The sequence below is a fragment of the Podarcis raffonei genome, chromosome 2, assembly GCF_027172205.1.
Source record: "Podarcis raffonei isolate rPodRaf1 chromosome 2, rPodRaf1.pri, whole genome shotgun sequence".
Taxonomy (NCBI): Eukaryota; Metazoa; Chordata; class Lepidosauria; order Squamata; family Lacertidae; genus Podarcis; species Podarcis raffonei.
This window is the reverse complement of record NC_070603.1, coordinates 75481748-75497265: the sequence shown is the minus strand read 5'-3', so window position 1 is coordinate 75497265 and position 15518 is coordinate 75481748. Positions and strand designations below refer to the sequence as shown.

The 15518-nt window shown below is 41.3% G+C and overlaps 1 protein-coding gene across 3 annotated transcripts in view; it reads right to left on the bottom strand.

The window, feature by feature from the left end:
• POC1A (POC1 centriolar protein A) overlaps positions 1 to 14596 on the bottom strand; it is a 38097-nt gene extending 23501 nt beyond the window's left edge. The window contains exons 1-5 of one of the 3 annotated variants that reach the window (XM_053377543.1): positions 14380 to 14596; positions 10374 to 10458; positions 9286 to 9457; positions 4653 to 4832; positions 2812 to 2919 (exon numbers count right to left, since the gene is read on the bottom strand). In XM_053377543.1, coding sequence (XP_053233518.1) covers positions 2812 to 2919; positions 4653 to 4832; positions 9286 to 9457; positions 10374 to 10458; positions 14380 to 14397 — 563 coding nt within the window. In that variant the 5' untranslated portion in view covers positions 14398 to 14596. Of the gene's footprint in view, positions 1 to 2811; positions 2920 to 4652; positions 4833 to 9285; positions 9458 to 10373; positions 10459 to 14379 lie in introns of those variants that run through there. The other 2 variants (XM_053377544.1, XM_053377545.1) reach the window with 2 other exon arrangements.
• Between the last annotated feature and the right edge of the window lie 922 nt (positions 14597 to 15518).

The window sequence follows — 15518 nt, the reverse complement described above, 5'->3', positions numbered from 1 at the left end:
CCAGGCTTCCCATTCAGGGCTGAGATCGCTCTGAAAGCCACAGAATGGTGAACTGCCCTGTCTTTCCCATGGTTTGGGGATTAGAGAAACTTCCATTAGGACACTTATCTCTTTGGATGTGATTATGAGGAGCCCTACAGAACACTGCTCACTCCAGAGAGGTCTTGTCCTCTCTGCACAAAACTACTGAAAGCTGTAACATACAGTGGTACCTCGCAAGACGAAATTAATTCGTTCCACGAGTTTTTTCTTCTTGCGAGTTTTTTGTCTTGTGAAGCACGGTTTCCCATAGGAATGCATTGAAAATCAATTAATGCGTTCCTATGGAGACCGCTTGCCAGGCTGGCGGTGCGGAGAAGGGCTTTTCTCCCCACCGCAAGCCTTCAGGACAGGTCCGGGAACAGAGGGGAAGGCGCGCTGCGCTTCTCCTCTATTCCCGGAGCTTGCGGGGCTTGCGGTGAGGAGAAGGGCTTTCCTCCCCACCGCCAACATTCAGAACAGCATTCTGAATGTTGGCGGTGGGAAGGAAAACCCTCCTCCCACCGCAAGTCTTCAGGACAGGTCCGGGAACAGAGGGGAAGGCGCGCAGCGCTTCTCCTCTGTTCCCGGGGCTTGCGGTGGGAGGAGGGTTTTTCCTCCCCACCGCCAACATTCAGAACAGCATTCTGAATGTTGGCGGTGGGAAGGAAAACCCTCCTCCCACCGCAAGTCTTCAGGACAGGTCCGGGAACAGAGGGGAAGGCGCGTTGCTCTCCGCCCCACCGCCAGCCTTCGGAACAGCCATCCGAAGGCTGGCGGCAGGAGGAGGTCTCTCCGCCCCACCGCCAACCTTCGGAGCAGCCTTCCGAAGGCTGGCGGCGGGAGGAGGTCTCTCCGCCCCACCGCCAGCCTTCGGAGCAGCCTTCCGAAGGCTGGCGGGGGGAGGAGGTCTCTCCGCACCACCGCCAGCCTTCGGAGGAGGTCCGAGGACAGTGGGGAAGACGCGCTGCGCTTCCCTGCTGTCCCCGGAGATTTCCCTATGGGCTTTCGTCTTGCGAAGGAAGCCCATAGGGAAATTTGTCTGGCGAAGCACCTCGAAAAAAGGAAAACTCTTTCTTCTTGCGAGTTTTCCGTCTTGCGAGGCATTCATCTTGCGAGGTACCACTGTACCATCTCACAGGTAACACAATACTCTCTTGATTTAGAGCCTTTAATGATGTTATATAACATTAATAAATAAAAATAGCCTAACATGTTGAAATCAGTGGATTATGAAATTACCGATTCCCGCTAAAATACTGAGGACTTAAAAAATGGAACGACATTCAGTCTCCTATAGTCTCCTGAAACATCTGAGCTGTCAGACATGGAAAAATGAACAGGAGTAATTCAAAGCTGAGAACTGCTGAGAGTATTAATGGTGCAACTATTTTGACTATTAATGTCAATAAATGAATTTGATAGCTTATTGAAATTTGCATCTTCACGTTATGTTAGATAGAACTTTGTTTTTGTAACTGGGTTTGTTTTGTTGTCGAATTTTTAAAACAGACATTAAAAAAAAAAAAAGCAACATCACCCCGAAGATTACATGTTCCTTTCTCCAATTAAGGTCCAGATGCAAGTGACTGCTGAGCCCTTGGCTGACAATCAATATTTATTATATTTTGCCCAGTCTTCCACTGGGGGTCTCAAGGTTAGACTTCTCCCCTCTTATCCTGCTTTACCTTAACCAACAACCCTGTGAGATGAAATAGGCTGGCTGAAAGACAGTGAAAGGCCCATGGTCACCCAAATAACTTCAGGGCTGAGAAGGAATCACAAAGTACCTTGCATTGCCACAGCAGAGCCGAAAAAAGAGAAGTACAGCCGTACCTTGGAAGTCAAACGGAATCCGTTCCGGAAGTCCATTCGACTTCCAAAACATTTGGAAACCAAAGCACAGCTTCTAATTGGCTGCAGGAAGTTCCTGCAGCCAATCGGAAGCCACAGAAGCCCTGTCGGACATTCGGGTGACATTCGCAAACCGGAACACTCACTTCCGGGCTTGCAGCATCCGGGAGCCAAAACGTCCGAGTACCAAGGCATCCAGGATCTAAGGTACAACTGTGTCTGCTATTCCCCAGTACTCTAGGAAAGCTAGAACACTAAGACAGTTTCATGCATGACCCACTTGAATCCAACACCCTCTGTGGTAAGTCCTCAAGTTCCCCCATCAGGGACAAAAGTGAGCTTTATTCCAAATCCCGGGTGGGACTTTCATTGTTTTATTTCTATGCATTCCGTATTATATTATGTTGTTAGCCACCTGGGGCTCAAGGAAAGGTGTGATAGAAATGTTTGAGATAAATAGGAGCTATCCTAAGGGGCATGGCTGAGCCAAGCGAAAACAACGTCCAGAACACAGACAAATTTTAAGCATCACAATATTTACTCCCTCACAATATAAATTTCTATCACACGTGGGTACATTCAAATGGGCACGGTCACCATGTAAAACCAACATTGTTTTTAAAGAAACAGTGACAACTTTAGCATTAGTGTGACTTAGGCTTAAAACTCATATAATAAATGCTTGCGAGTCTACAAAAAAAAAACCAAACCTATGCACAAATGCAATTGTTATTATCTGGCTTCTAAGCTTAGTGTGGTGTAAAACGTTATATTAAAAATTTAGAGAATGTGACCAAATTAAAGAGAATGTTCACAGAATGAAACATACAGCACATAAGGAGATATGCTCTTGTACATCAATATAGCAAAGCTCTAATCGAGGTTCCACAAGCTGAAGGCCAGTACCCTGAAGCCCCAAGGAATTGCACCAATACTTGCCCACCATGTTCACAGAAAGAATGTATACATTCTCTGCTTGTTTTATCCCAAAGTTTGACAGTTTTGTCATCACTGGATGATACTATCAATCTTCCATCAGGAGAAAACCTAAAATAAATACATTCATTAAAGCAAGATTAGGAGCAATATAAGCTAGATCTGGATTGTCCTCAGTGGCAACAAGATCATTATTTCAAAAGTCAATGGCTAAGAGACACTTGTGCTAAGCAAAGAGGGTGTTATTTAACCAAGTTTTACTCAAAATAGACTTACCTTTGTCATGTTCATTAATTGCAATGGGTCTACTCTGAGTTAAAACGTAGTTGAATACCACCCATAGGCCTTTTTCAAGGACTCTTCTGATTGTAATTTGTTTTAACCAATTGTAATGTTTACTTATAGTTGGTAAGTTGCCCTGGGACTGTAAAACGATGGGCAGGTAAGAAATTCAATAAATAATAAATACTGCTGTTGATTAACTCTTGGGAGTTTCCTCTTTGACAATCTATCTCAACAAGTTTCCATCAACTATACATATAGTCAGAACAATGGACTTTTCCATACATATACAATCCTTTTGAGATATTACAGTAACCAACAAAAACCATAGCATTAAAATGTAAGCTTTTCTATTAAACAATCCTATTGGACCAGTAATTAATGAAATACTGTATTAATGAAATACTGTGCAGGTAAGTCTTATTTTTCCTTACGATTATTTTCCCCTTTCCCCTCTTTTTCTTATCTAAAATTTAAGCCTCTTTGGAAGTAACAGTAATTATTAGAAACCATTTTAAAGAACAGTGGTCATAGTCAGTAGACATTGAAAACACGTGGAGAAACAGGTGGGGAAGATCAGAAACCAAGAAGACCAAGTATTTGTTAGAGATTGGAGTAAATCCATAGTTTATCTAAAAAACCACAGTAAGCAGTTAAAATCATTGGTAGCATTGTAATGAAATTTGTAACGTGAAACGGATTATGATAAATTAGGGATACAGAATAGCTGGAAAAATTACAATATGCAAGATTTTTTTAAATTTAAGAACCCATGGAAGTGAGGGAGGAAATCGGAAGGTTCACGCAACCTTGTAATTGGAAATATGTGAGAGATATTACAGTATGTATAAAACTGTGAAAAAATAATAAAAAATTATTACAAAAAAAAAAAAGAAACCAAAGCATAGATTGAAATCTATGGATTTCAGAAAGTGCACTCAGTAGGATGACTTAGATAATGCTGCTTAGTTATATCCAACTGACTGCTTCTTCTAACAATGACAGTTCCCTTCCAAGAAGACAGGAATTAGTTGGAAACACAACTGAAGCTCTGAAAGGTGGCTAACTCCTAAAGTATATTGATAGCCAGGTTAAAAGATGAGTGGGTTTATAAGTGAGTTAAGCAGAATTTCAGTTGTGTTATTTTGGTATACAGTTGTGTTCTTTTGGTATACAAACTGGTTTTATGATATATAATAATAATAATAATTTTTATTTATACCCCGCCCTCCCCAGCCAAGGCCAGGCTCAGGGCAGCTTACAAGCAATAATAAAAACAAGTTGAATGATTACTACTTAAAAACAAAATTAAAATACAACATTAAAATATTGAAACATTAAAATATTAAAATGTAGCCTCATCGCAGGAGGAGAAGGGAAGGAAAAAAGAGAGGGAGGGAATCAAATTGGCTCCAAGCCAAAGGCCAGGCGGAACAACTCTGTCTTACAGGCCCTGCAGAAAGAAATCAGATCCTGCAGGGCCCTGGTCTCATGAGGCAGAGCGTTCCACCAGACTGGAGCACAACAATGTCAACAAAAAAAGGGGGGAGAGTTTTACTTACTTCGCACAGCGAACCCAGTTTATGTGCTGACTTAGTGAAAATAAGAATTTTTGTCTGTGGACAGCCCAAACTTTAACTGTTTTGTCATCAGAGGCTGTAACCAATGATTGGCCATCATTAGAAAAGTGAACACTTCTGACGGTTCCTGTATGAGCCTTGAAGGTAGTCGATTCTCCCTTGCTAAGTTTAGGGGGGAAAACACAAAAGATTAACATACTGCATTCCACACAGTATGAAGCTTATGCACATTTGCCTACAGGCTTCTAATATATATATTTACATTAGGAGAAAGCTGTTGGTTTAGGCCTCTGGAGCAGACAGCCTACGTTTGTATCTTTTACGCAGAATTAAAAAAAAAAAAGTTTAAAGTAGTAAACGTCAAACAGACGCATTCCAATGATGCAATTTAAATAATAATCATGTAAGAACGTCACATCATAGGTCTTGAGGCAAAAAGGAGAAAGACGTCTAAACACGAGGGCTATACTGTCAGTTTGAAAACTTTACAAGAGTAATTCACATACATCATTCCACCCTGAACTTTTTTGCACAAATAAGTGACGAGCTACAAGCATATTTGTGTATTCTTGTATATGATTCTACTGCTTACATGAAGGTACAGAACATCAAGCTAGGAAAGGTCAGAGCCAGGGTTTAAAAAAGAAAGAAAAAAGGCATTGAGGTCCCTCTTCTAAATATATTCCAAAAATTTATACACCACTTGATTGTAAAAAACCTGAAATGTGTGTGAAACATAGGAACTACCTTGAAGCAAGTCAGACCACCCATCCATCTGGCTCAATATTGTCTGCAATGACTGGCAGTGGCTCTCCAGGATTGCAAGCACAAATATGCCCAGCTCTACCTAGACATGCAAGGAGTTGAACTCAGGACCTCCTGCATGGAAGCTCTTCCACTGAGCTACAGTAATTCCCCAAAGCTCTGACAACTGACACATACAGTGGTACCTCGGGTTACAGACACTTCAGGTTACAGAATCTGCTAACCCAGAAATAGTACCTCGGGTTAAGAACTTTGCTTCAGGATGAGAACAGAAATCGTGCGGTGGCAGCGCAGCAGCGGGAGGCCCCATTAGCTAAAGTGGTACCTCAGGTTAAGAACAGTTTCAGGTTAAGAATGGACTTTCGCTGTTGAATACTGACTATAAAATTTTTGCGAGTATATTAGCAAAGAGAATGAAAAAAGTATTGCAAGAATATATACATAAGGATCAAGCGGGTTTTCTTCCTGGCAGACAGATGAAAGATAATATAAGATACATAATAAATATATTGGAATATCTGAATGCCAGGAATGAAAAACAAGCTATTTTAATCTTTGTGGATGCTGAAAAGGCCTTCGATAATATATCATGGAACTTTATGTTAAAAAATCTAGAGTATATGGAAGTGGGTAAGGAATTTTATAATGGGATAAAGGCAATATATACAGAACAGAAAGCGAAGCTGATAGTAAATAACTATACTACAGAAGATATTAAAATAACAAAGGGTACAAGGCAGGGATGCCCACTGTCGCCATTATTATTCATTATGGTGCTGGAAGTTTTGCTAAAATCATTAAGAAAAAATGAAGATATAAAAGGGGTGTCTATAGGGAAAATGAATACAAAGTCAAAGCATTAGTGGATGACCTGGTAATGACAGTAGAAGAACCAGTGGAAAGTATTAAAAGAATTTTAGAAGAAATAGAACAATTTGGTCGAGTTGCAGGATTCTATCTCAACAAAAAAAGACGAAAATTATTGCTAAAAACATGAATCAAGAATCAATTGAGGAAATACAACAAAGGACAGAGATAGAAGTGGTGAACAAAGTGAAGTATTTAGGAATATGGTTAACCCCCAAGAGCATTGATTTGTTTCAAAACAACTATCTACCTATGTGGAATCAAATAAAAAGAGATTTGGAGGTGTGGGGAAGACTGAAATTGTCCTTTTGGGGGAGAATATCTACGATAAAAATGAGTGTGCTACCAAAGATGTTATTCCTTTTCCAATCACTGCCGATAATCAAGGGGGCATCAATTTTTAAAGAATGGCAAAAAATAATTTCAAGGTATATCTGGCAGGGTAAGAAGCCAAGGATTCAGTTTAAGTTATTAACAGATGCAAAAGAAAGAGGTGGCTTCGCCCTGCCAGATCTGAAATTATACTATGAAGCATCATGCCTCTGTTGGATAAAGGAGTGGATTAAATTAGAGAATGGAGAGCTGTTAGATTTAGAAGGATTTGATAACAGATTTGGTTGGCATGCTTATCTATGGTATGAGAAGAAAAAAATTCACAAAGGTTTCGAAAACCACATCTTCCGAAGATCACTGATAGAGGTGTGGGAGAGGTATAAAAACTTGTTGGAACCTAGACTCCCCATTGGATTTCACCATTAGAAGTGATGAGTGTGAAAAAAATCAATATGAGGGGGAGGTGGATAACATATGGAGAATAGGTAATAAGAGAGGGGGGGAAATGGAAAATGAAAACTTATGAAGAGGTGAAAGAATCTGTTTACGACTGGTTACATTACTTTCAGATCAATGAAATGTTTAAAAAAGATTGTAAAATGTGTGGGTATGAAGGTAAAGAATCAAAATTCCAAGTGGATGTATTGAATAATGAGTATAAAAATCTGTCTAAAATGTATAAAATGTTGCTGGAGTGGCATACAAAAGATGAAGAGGTAAAAGCAGTAATGATACATTGGGCAAGAGACTTTGGTTATAATATACAGTATGATGATTGGATGAAATTATGGAATGAAAGGTTAAAATTCACGGCATGTACTGTGTTGAAAGAAAATGTAATGAAAATGGTTTACAGATGGTATATAACGCCAGTTAAACTGGCTAAAATGTATAAAACATGCAATAAGTGTTGGAAATGTAAAGAAAAAGAAGGTACTTTCTATCATATGTGGTGGGAGTGTAAAAGGGTGAAAGACTTCTGGGAAAAGATATACAATGAATTGAAAAAGATGTTGAAATATACGTTTGTTAAAAAACCAGAGGCCTTTCTATTAGGAATGGTAGGAAACGAAATTAATCAAAGAGACTGCAAACTGTTTCAATATGCAGTGACTGCCGCAAGGATACTTTTGGCCCAAAGATGGAAACAGGAAGAAATTCCAACAGTGGAAGAATGGAGAAGGAAATTGATTGAATATGCAGAATTTGACAAATTGACTGGGAAGATTCGATATCAGAAAGACCAAAAGTTTATCGAGGACTGGGGGAAATTTACAGAATATCTGAAAAATATATGTGATGTACAGACAACGCTTGTTGGTTTTGAAGAGACTCTGTGAGATAGTAAGAAATACTGCAAAAAAGAGAGTAAGAGGAAAAGGAGTTGGGAAAGGCAATATTATGTTTAGAAATGCGTTAACAAATAGAAATTTTACAAAAGATTGACAGAGAAACTGAGGGAAGTCAAAAATTGAAGAATGAGTGCAAAATAATTTGTTGACTGTATAAAATTTGTTTGGAAAATGAATAAAAATTATTTAAAAAAAAAAAGAACGGACCTCCAGAACGAATTAAGTTCTTAACCCGAGGTACCACTGTAGTTTCTTCTCAAATACTGTGTGGCTACTTTTTAAAAACTGGAGTGAAAAGCTCTTTGCCATAGTTACTGTACATACACGGAACAAGCATAAAAAACTTCTAATTCAGCATGTTTCCAAAAAAACTGAATACCACAGAAGGAAGATTTACAATATCTATATAGTTAACCTTTCCTCAAGGAAAGTGTACACCGAGGCCTTCCAATGCAACACAAACTATATGGGATGAAGCAGTAGCTTTTTCTTGTTGAAGCAATATGCTGATCGTCAACTCATTTTTAACAGGGACCATACAGTCATACCTCGGAAGTCAAACGCAATCTGTTCTGGAAGTCCGTTCGACTTCCAAAACATTCAGAAACCAAGGCGCGGCTTCCGATTGGCTGCAGGAAGCTCCTGCAGCCAATCAGAAGCTGCGGAAGCCCCGTCAGACATTCAGGTTCCAAAGAAGGTTTGCAAACCGAAACACTCACTTCTGGGTTTGTGGTGTTCAGGAGCCAAAACGTTCAACTCGCAAGGCGTTCAAAAACCAAGGTATGGCTGTATTTGGAATCAATCTACAACTAGAGGTCAGTAACGTGAGTTCCGTCCAATAAGTGTACCCACATGAGCTGGCTTCTTAACCTTGTCTTTAGTGTGAACAGCAACAGAGTCCTTGCCATTGTTCTTCCCTTATATACACCTGTTTTACACTTATAAAGTCGATGCACTTTATCCAGAAAAATAATGTCTGCCTTCATCGTTAATAAGCTGTCATATTCACCGTAACTGAACCTGGTTAAAACAAAAAGCCAAATTCAAATCTTGGAAGACTTTGGAGAGAGCGGCTGTAACTCAGTGGCAGAGCTCAGGCTTCACCTATTTTAGATCCCAGATTCAATCCCCACACAAGGATAGAAATAATATCCTGCTCTGAAATGCTGGAGAACCACGGAGAGTCAGTGCAATGCTGAGTAAGATCAGCAAATGGTCCGGCTCTGTACAAACAGCTTCCTGTGTTCCTAATAAGAGAAATAACACACATACAAAGTGCTCAGATAGCATATACTTACACACTTGGAACCCACAAGCGAACTGTTTTGTCTCTAGAACCTGAAGCAATCAGATGGCCGGATGGTGAAAAATGCACACTCAGGACTGCATCTTTGTGACCCACAAAGCGGTAGGCTCTCATTTGCGGTTTCATACTCCAGATCATCAGGCATGAATCCATAGAGCCACTTACTGACAAAAAGAATATACTACCTTTCAAAATTATACTCAAAGGAGAGATCATATACATACACACTTGGCAGGAATTTGAGTCACTAGTATCAATTTCTCTCTTCCTTTCCTTGAATGAAAGTACAGTGGTACCTTGTTTTGAGTCTGGGATCTGTTCCGGAGCCCCGGAAACTCAGCGAAAGGGACACTCGACAAAGCACCACTCTGCGCACACGCGAGGAGCAGTTTGCACTTCTGCACATGTGCGAGTTGCAAACCCAGAAGTAACCCATTCTGGTACTTCCAGGTTTGCCGCAGATGTTCACCGAAATGGAAGCTCAACGGGGCGGACATTCAGGAAGGTATTACTGTATTCACTAATCACAGAACTGAAAGGAAGCACACAAGCTTTCCAGTTCATCCCTGTAATTGAGAGAAATACCTCTTGAAGTATATGCAGTCTCACTTTAAAAACAGGCAAGGAAGGAAACCAAAGAACTACAAGCAACCATTTAGAGAATTTAGTACAAATGTCCTTTATTATCACATCATTTTAGCTGCTTCCACCAAGCTATTTGTTTTCAAACATTTATATACTATCCAACAAAAAAAGTTCAAGGGGAATTTCAACTAAAAAATAAGATTATAATACATAAATATATGTGATGTTTTAAAAAATAATAATCAAAAACTGAATAAAACTTAACAGATCTGCATGGTTGAACCAGCCTTTCATCTTATGACTCAGTTGCTCTGCTGTAAAATCTCAGGTTTGTTGCTACTTTTCTTAATATCTGATAGCTAAAACCAAGGAAGGTACTTTAGTATGCTGTCAAGTCCAAACAATTTGGGAGAACTGCTAAAAGCAGACTGAATGCTATTTTGTTCTATGAAAGAAAACTGTACTAAAGAAAATTCTGCTTAGCTGACAACTTACCTAGCTGTTTATTATTTAGACTGAAATCCACACTCGTTACAGCATCACGGTGCCCTTTGAAATGCCTCTCCAATGTTGGATCTTCCTGCAGGAAGAAAGAAGTTGATATTGGATTAAATTTTTGTACGGCTACAGACAGTATTTCTGAAGCAAGAAGCACACTTTATATGTTTCTGGATGCTGCACATCTGCCATAGCAGGCATCGTTTTTATTGTGATTTCTTACTGGTTTTACAGTTTCATTTTCTAATTTGCTCAATCTAGTTTCAGATTGATAGCACAGCCTTTTACTGTGACTCGCCTGCTTGGAATAAGCAACAAGGAGTTCTAAGCAGCTCAGGATGCATGCTAGCAGAGAAAGGACAGACCACTCAGTTCCTCATTGGCCAGCCCACTGCATTTCCGCAATGGCCATAGGGGAAGGCAAGTCCTGTCCTCCACAGCCAGTGTAGAAACCAAGTGGGATGGAACTGGAAGGCAGACAAGGGTTGGCGAGATCCATCTGTTCTCCACTGGCTCACTTGGTAGAAGCCAAGTAAGACAATCCTTTAGGTCAGTGGTTCTCCAAGGGTGTGGCACACCACATCGGTGTGGCAGGAGAAGATGGCAAGTGTGGTAGAAAGATTCAGTGACAATCAAAAAACAATTTAACATTTTAGTGTAGCATAGTATAGTATATTACCAAAATATTTCTTTTTAAAAAAATTAAAAACATTTATTCAAATGTTACAATACATTTTCAATCAATTTATTTCTTTTATTTGCACAATATGGGTTTTCAAAATGAGAGCAGGAGTGCCAAGTGATACTGAGGACAAAATCCTAGTTGTGATCCAGAATCGCTGTGCGAACCATTATACTTTCTGGATGTCCAATGATCATATTACAAAGTAATTGTGTTATAAATCAAGCACTGCTAGTTGTTGTTTCTTTTTGTTTTCCAGTGCATTTCTTATCAGTAAAAAAGTTAACAACTACAAAACACACAAAGGCAAGGAGAGTAGAGGATAAGGAAGGAATTCATACGGATTTTTTTTTTTTATTTCACAAAAATGCTGGAGCCATGTTCTTAAATGTAAGTACCGTATTTTTTGCACCATAACACTCACTTTTTTCCTCCTAAAAAGTAAGGGGAAATGTCTGTGCGTGTTATGGAGGGAATGCCTATGGGTGGCATGCCTACGGATTTTCCTCCTCTAAAAACTACATGCGTGTTATGGTCGAGTGATTGTTATAGAGCGAAAAATACAGGTATTTAAATACTGTACCATTCTGCATACTCTGTGGGAAGTGCAATAGCGGCAGAGACAAATGCCAAGCACCAAACTCACACATGTATATTCTGTACACTGAGCTTTGCAGTATACCTCTCTTCCTGGGATTCTTTTCTTCAGAATCCAGTTTAGGATGCACAAGGCCATTTTAAGCGACAGAGCTCTGCCCAAGGATTATACTTTAATACTCTGATTAGATACTCTCAACATTCAACACACAAATACTTCTTTGGAAGGATCAGTGCAGGGCTGTATATAAACTATAATTCCAAAGAAGCAGAGTTCAGAAATCAGCTTTCTAATAAAGTGTGTACTCATTTTTTTAAAAGTTTCTATCCCTTGTGACTGTGAAGATATACCATATTTGTCTGTGTGTTATCAATTCCTGCTAAAACTGCAGAAGCCAGGTTTCTTGCATTTGTTTAGCAGCTTCAAATTGCAAATTGGTTTAACTTGAATACTCCAGCTCATCCTGTTACATAAACCGGATGTTCTTGTGTAAAATTTTATTTTACTAAACACCATACACATAGACCTGGGATAATTTTTGGGAAGAAAGCTATCCAAAATGGATTTTAATATAAAAAAGGAAGATGAAATAGCCTTTAGCCTACAAAAGCCAACACCATCTATTGAGTTTGTTAGTCCTTAAGGTGCCCATGACAACAGTTTGATCCTCCTGAATCAGACCAAATGTCTGGATCAGACCAAACTTCCAGTCCAGTATCCTGTTCTCACACTGGCCAACCAGATGACTATGGGAAGCCCACAAACAGGACATGAGTGCAACTGCACCTCTTTGATCATGATCCCCAGCAGCTGGTATTCAAAGGCATACTGTACTGCCTCTGAAACAGACATCATGGCAAGCAGCCACTGAGATAGCCTTATCCTCCATAAATTTGTCTAATCCTCTTTTAAAGGCATCAAGTTGTGGCCATCACTAAATCTTGTGATAACTTTTTATAGAACAGTTCTAAGAATTACAGTTTATATAACGTGATCACTGATATACAGTGTACATGCAACACCCAATTACATTCATGCATATTTTCAGCCACAGGTGTACACACCTGTCTCTTTAAAATGTATTGTGAGTAGCATCACAATCCTAAGTACATTTCCTTGGAAACTCTCCTAGAATCAATGGAGACTTAGGGAGCTTCCAGACCGTCACTATTTGGAGTGGGACTCAAATCCAGCAACAGGCAAACTGAGGATCATTTGGAGCTCTCATGCAACAAACCCATTTTCTCCCCACAAATCTGACTTTTTTGGCTGTAAAGAATTTGACAAGGAAAGTCACTGGAAAGTGTGGAAGTCATTTGCTTGATGCAGCGCTGTCTAACACCCACAAACACAAATCACAACGAATGCTTGTTAAATAACTTTCCTGCAAACTTTGGGCAAACAAATCAGAATGAATACCTAGAAGCAACATTACTTCTAAGCAGTGGTTTTCCACCCTAGAAAAAACAACCATGAAGTTGTTACAGTGCTACACTTTTCAACAAGAAAAAAGAGGTGCCAGTACTGCATGCCGCTGAGTACCCCCTGAAAAAGCACTGCTTCTAAGTAACAATAAGGGGTTTGTGGTATTTGATCTAAAAACGTTTTTAGGTTTTTGGTTTTTTTACGGCACCACTAAAATGATATAAAAACAGCAATGCTCCAGAATGCTATCTCTACACGTTGTTTTTCAGGTAGTTCCGGCAAGTCAGGCAAAACAACCCTGACAAAACCCACTCAGGAGACCAATGTGAAAAACAATACAACCTAAAATTGCAAAGAAGCAAAAATGGGCAGGGTTAGCCTTAGGAAGTGATCAGAATCATCCCAAATCTGACAAACTGTGACAACACATCCGGACCCATAGCCTTCCCCACCCCCGCCGGTGTCTTTATTCATTACAATGATGCCTGGCAGGCATTCAGGTGACGCTTTTCCCAGCAGAGGGATTCTGCAAAGCCGAAGTGGTCCCTGACTTACTCTCTTGTAGCTGTTATTTAACGGGGCGGGAAGAGACGGGCGGCAGGAGTTCCTAGAACCAGAAGGGCAAACAGCTCTTCCTGCACCAAGCACAATCCAACCGACTTCAAGCCCAAAGTGCCATTTTTAAGCGTGTTACAAACAGGAGCTTTTAACACTGCGCCCAAACCACGTACTTCGCTCTCAAACCCTATTTTCTCCGCCCTCCCCACTATATATTTATAAGAAGGAAATGTTACTAAACGTGTTTTGTTTGTTTGTTTGTTTTAAAAACTTGCTGGCTCCTCTCTTTGTGACTTCTTAGACAGCCCCAATAGAGCCACGGTTCCCACAGGGGGGGCAATTGGATTTTAAAGGGGGGCAATTCGAGAGTGAGTTATAAACAGTTAATGTCCTTTTAGGCTTCCTCCATGTCAATAGGAGTTCACTTTTTGAATGCTGTAATAAGCATTATATGTCGGGGGGCGGCGCTTTAGGATTTCAGATGCTTAGATGGGGCCTGGCCAAAAAAAGTTTGGGAACCACTGCAATAGAGGAACGTGTGGTGCTGGTTCCCCCCCCACACACACACATTTTTTTGTCTGCTAAGAGGGCGCCGCGGCTCTGCAAACTTGTGCCGACAGAGCAGCCGCGGTCTCCATCGCCCGCTCTGCTCCGAGGGGCCTCCCTCTTCCCGCCGCCTCGAAGCCCCGCTTGCCAGGCTGCCTGACCCTCCTCGGCCCCGCTCCACCCCGGCTCCTTACCAAGCAGGCGAACGCCATGGCGCTACGGGAGCCGGAGCCGAAGCGGAACCGACGGGCCGCCGCTGCTGTTCGCCACCGGAGCGATTCAGTTTGCCCGCTCCTCGGGCCGCCTTAGTAACGGCGTCGTGCGCTTAAAGGGGAGGCGGGGCAGCGAGCGGGAAAGTGTCCGCCCACTGGAAAGCGGCGTCCTTTGAATGGAGGGAGCGGCGCCTGGTTTTCAAATCGAAGTGGGCGGGGGGCTCATGCTGCACGAGAGACGCTCTCGGCGCCAGAATGTGGCTTGCAGGGGTCTCGAATGGATGGCTGGATGGGTGAACTCAGGAATAAGCCTCGTTGAGTTCAGTGGTGCAAAAGTTAAGAGTGTCTTACTAGGACCTGGGAGATCAGGGTTCATAATCCCAACTCAGCCGTGAAGCTCGCTAGGTGATCTTGGGCCAGGCACTCCCTCTCCGCCTCACCTACAGTGCCGGATTTATGTATAAGCTAAGGGTGGCGCTGTGGATTGAACCACAGAACCTAGGACTTTCCGATTAGAAGGTCGGCGGTTCGAATCCCTGCGATGGGGTCAGCTCCCGTTGCTCGGTCCCAGCTCCTGCCCACCTAGCAGTTCAAAAGCATGTCAAAGTACAAGTAGATAAATAGGTACCACTCCGGTGGGAAGGTAAATGGCGTTTCTGTGCACTGCTCTGGTTTGCCATAAGCGGCTTAGGCATGCTGGCCACATGACCCGGAAGCTGTACGCCGGCTCCCTCGGCCAATAAAGCGAGATGAGCGCTGCAACCCCAGAGTCGGCCACGACTGGACCTAATGGTCAGGGGTCCCTTTACCTTTAAAAAGGTTATAGTTTAGGGCCCCGTTCTCTTGGGGGCCCCAAAAAAAGTTAAAGGGGAAAAAAACCTGGATGTACATTTCCAAAATGTAAGATAAAAAACAAATAAAATAAAAACTACATACAGCAACAGTGACAAATGGCTTTAGGTCCATAAATTGCCATATAGCATATATTCAACACAAAAGACAGCGACAATTTGTTGTTGACAAGGGATGTATAAAGGGCCCCATTACCTTCAGTAGCTTAGGGCCTCATCAAACCTAAATCCGGCTCTGCTCACCTACCTCACAAGGTTGTTGTGAAGATA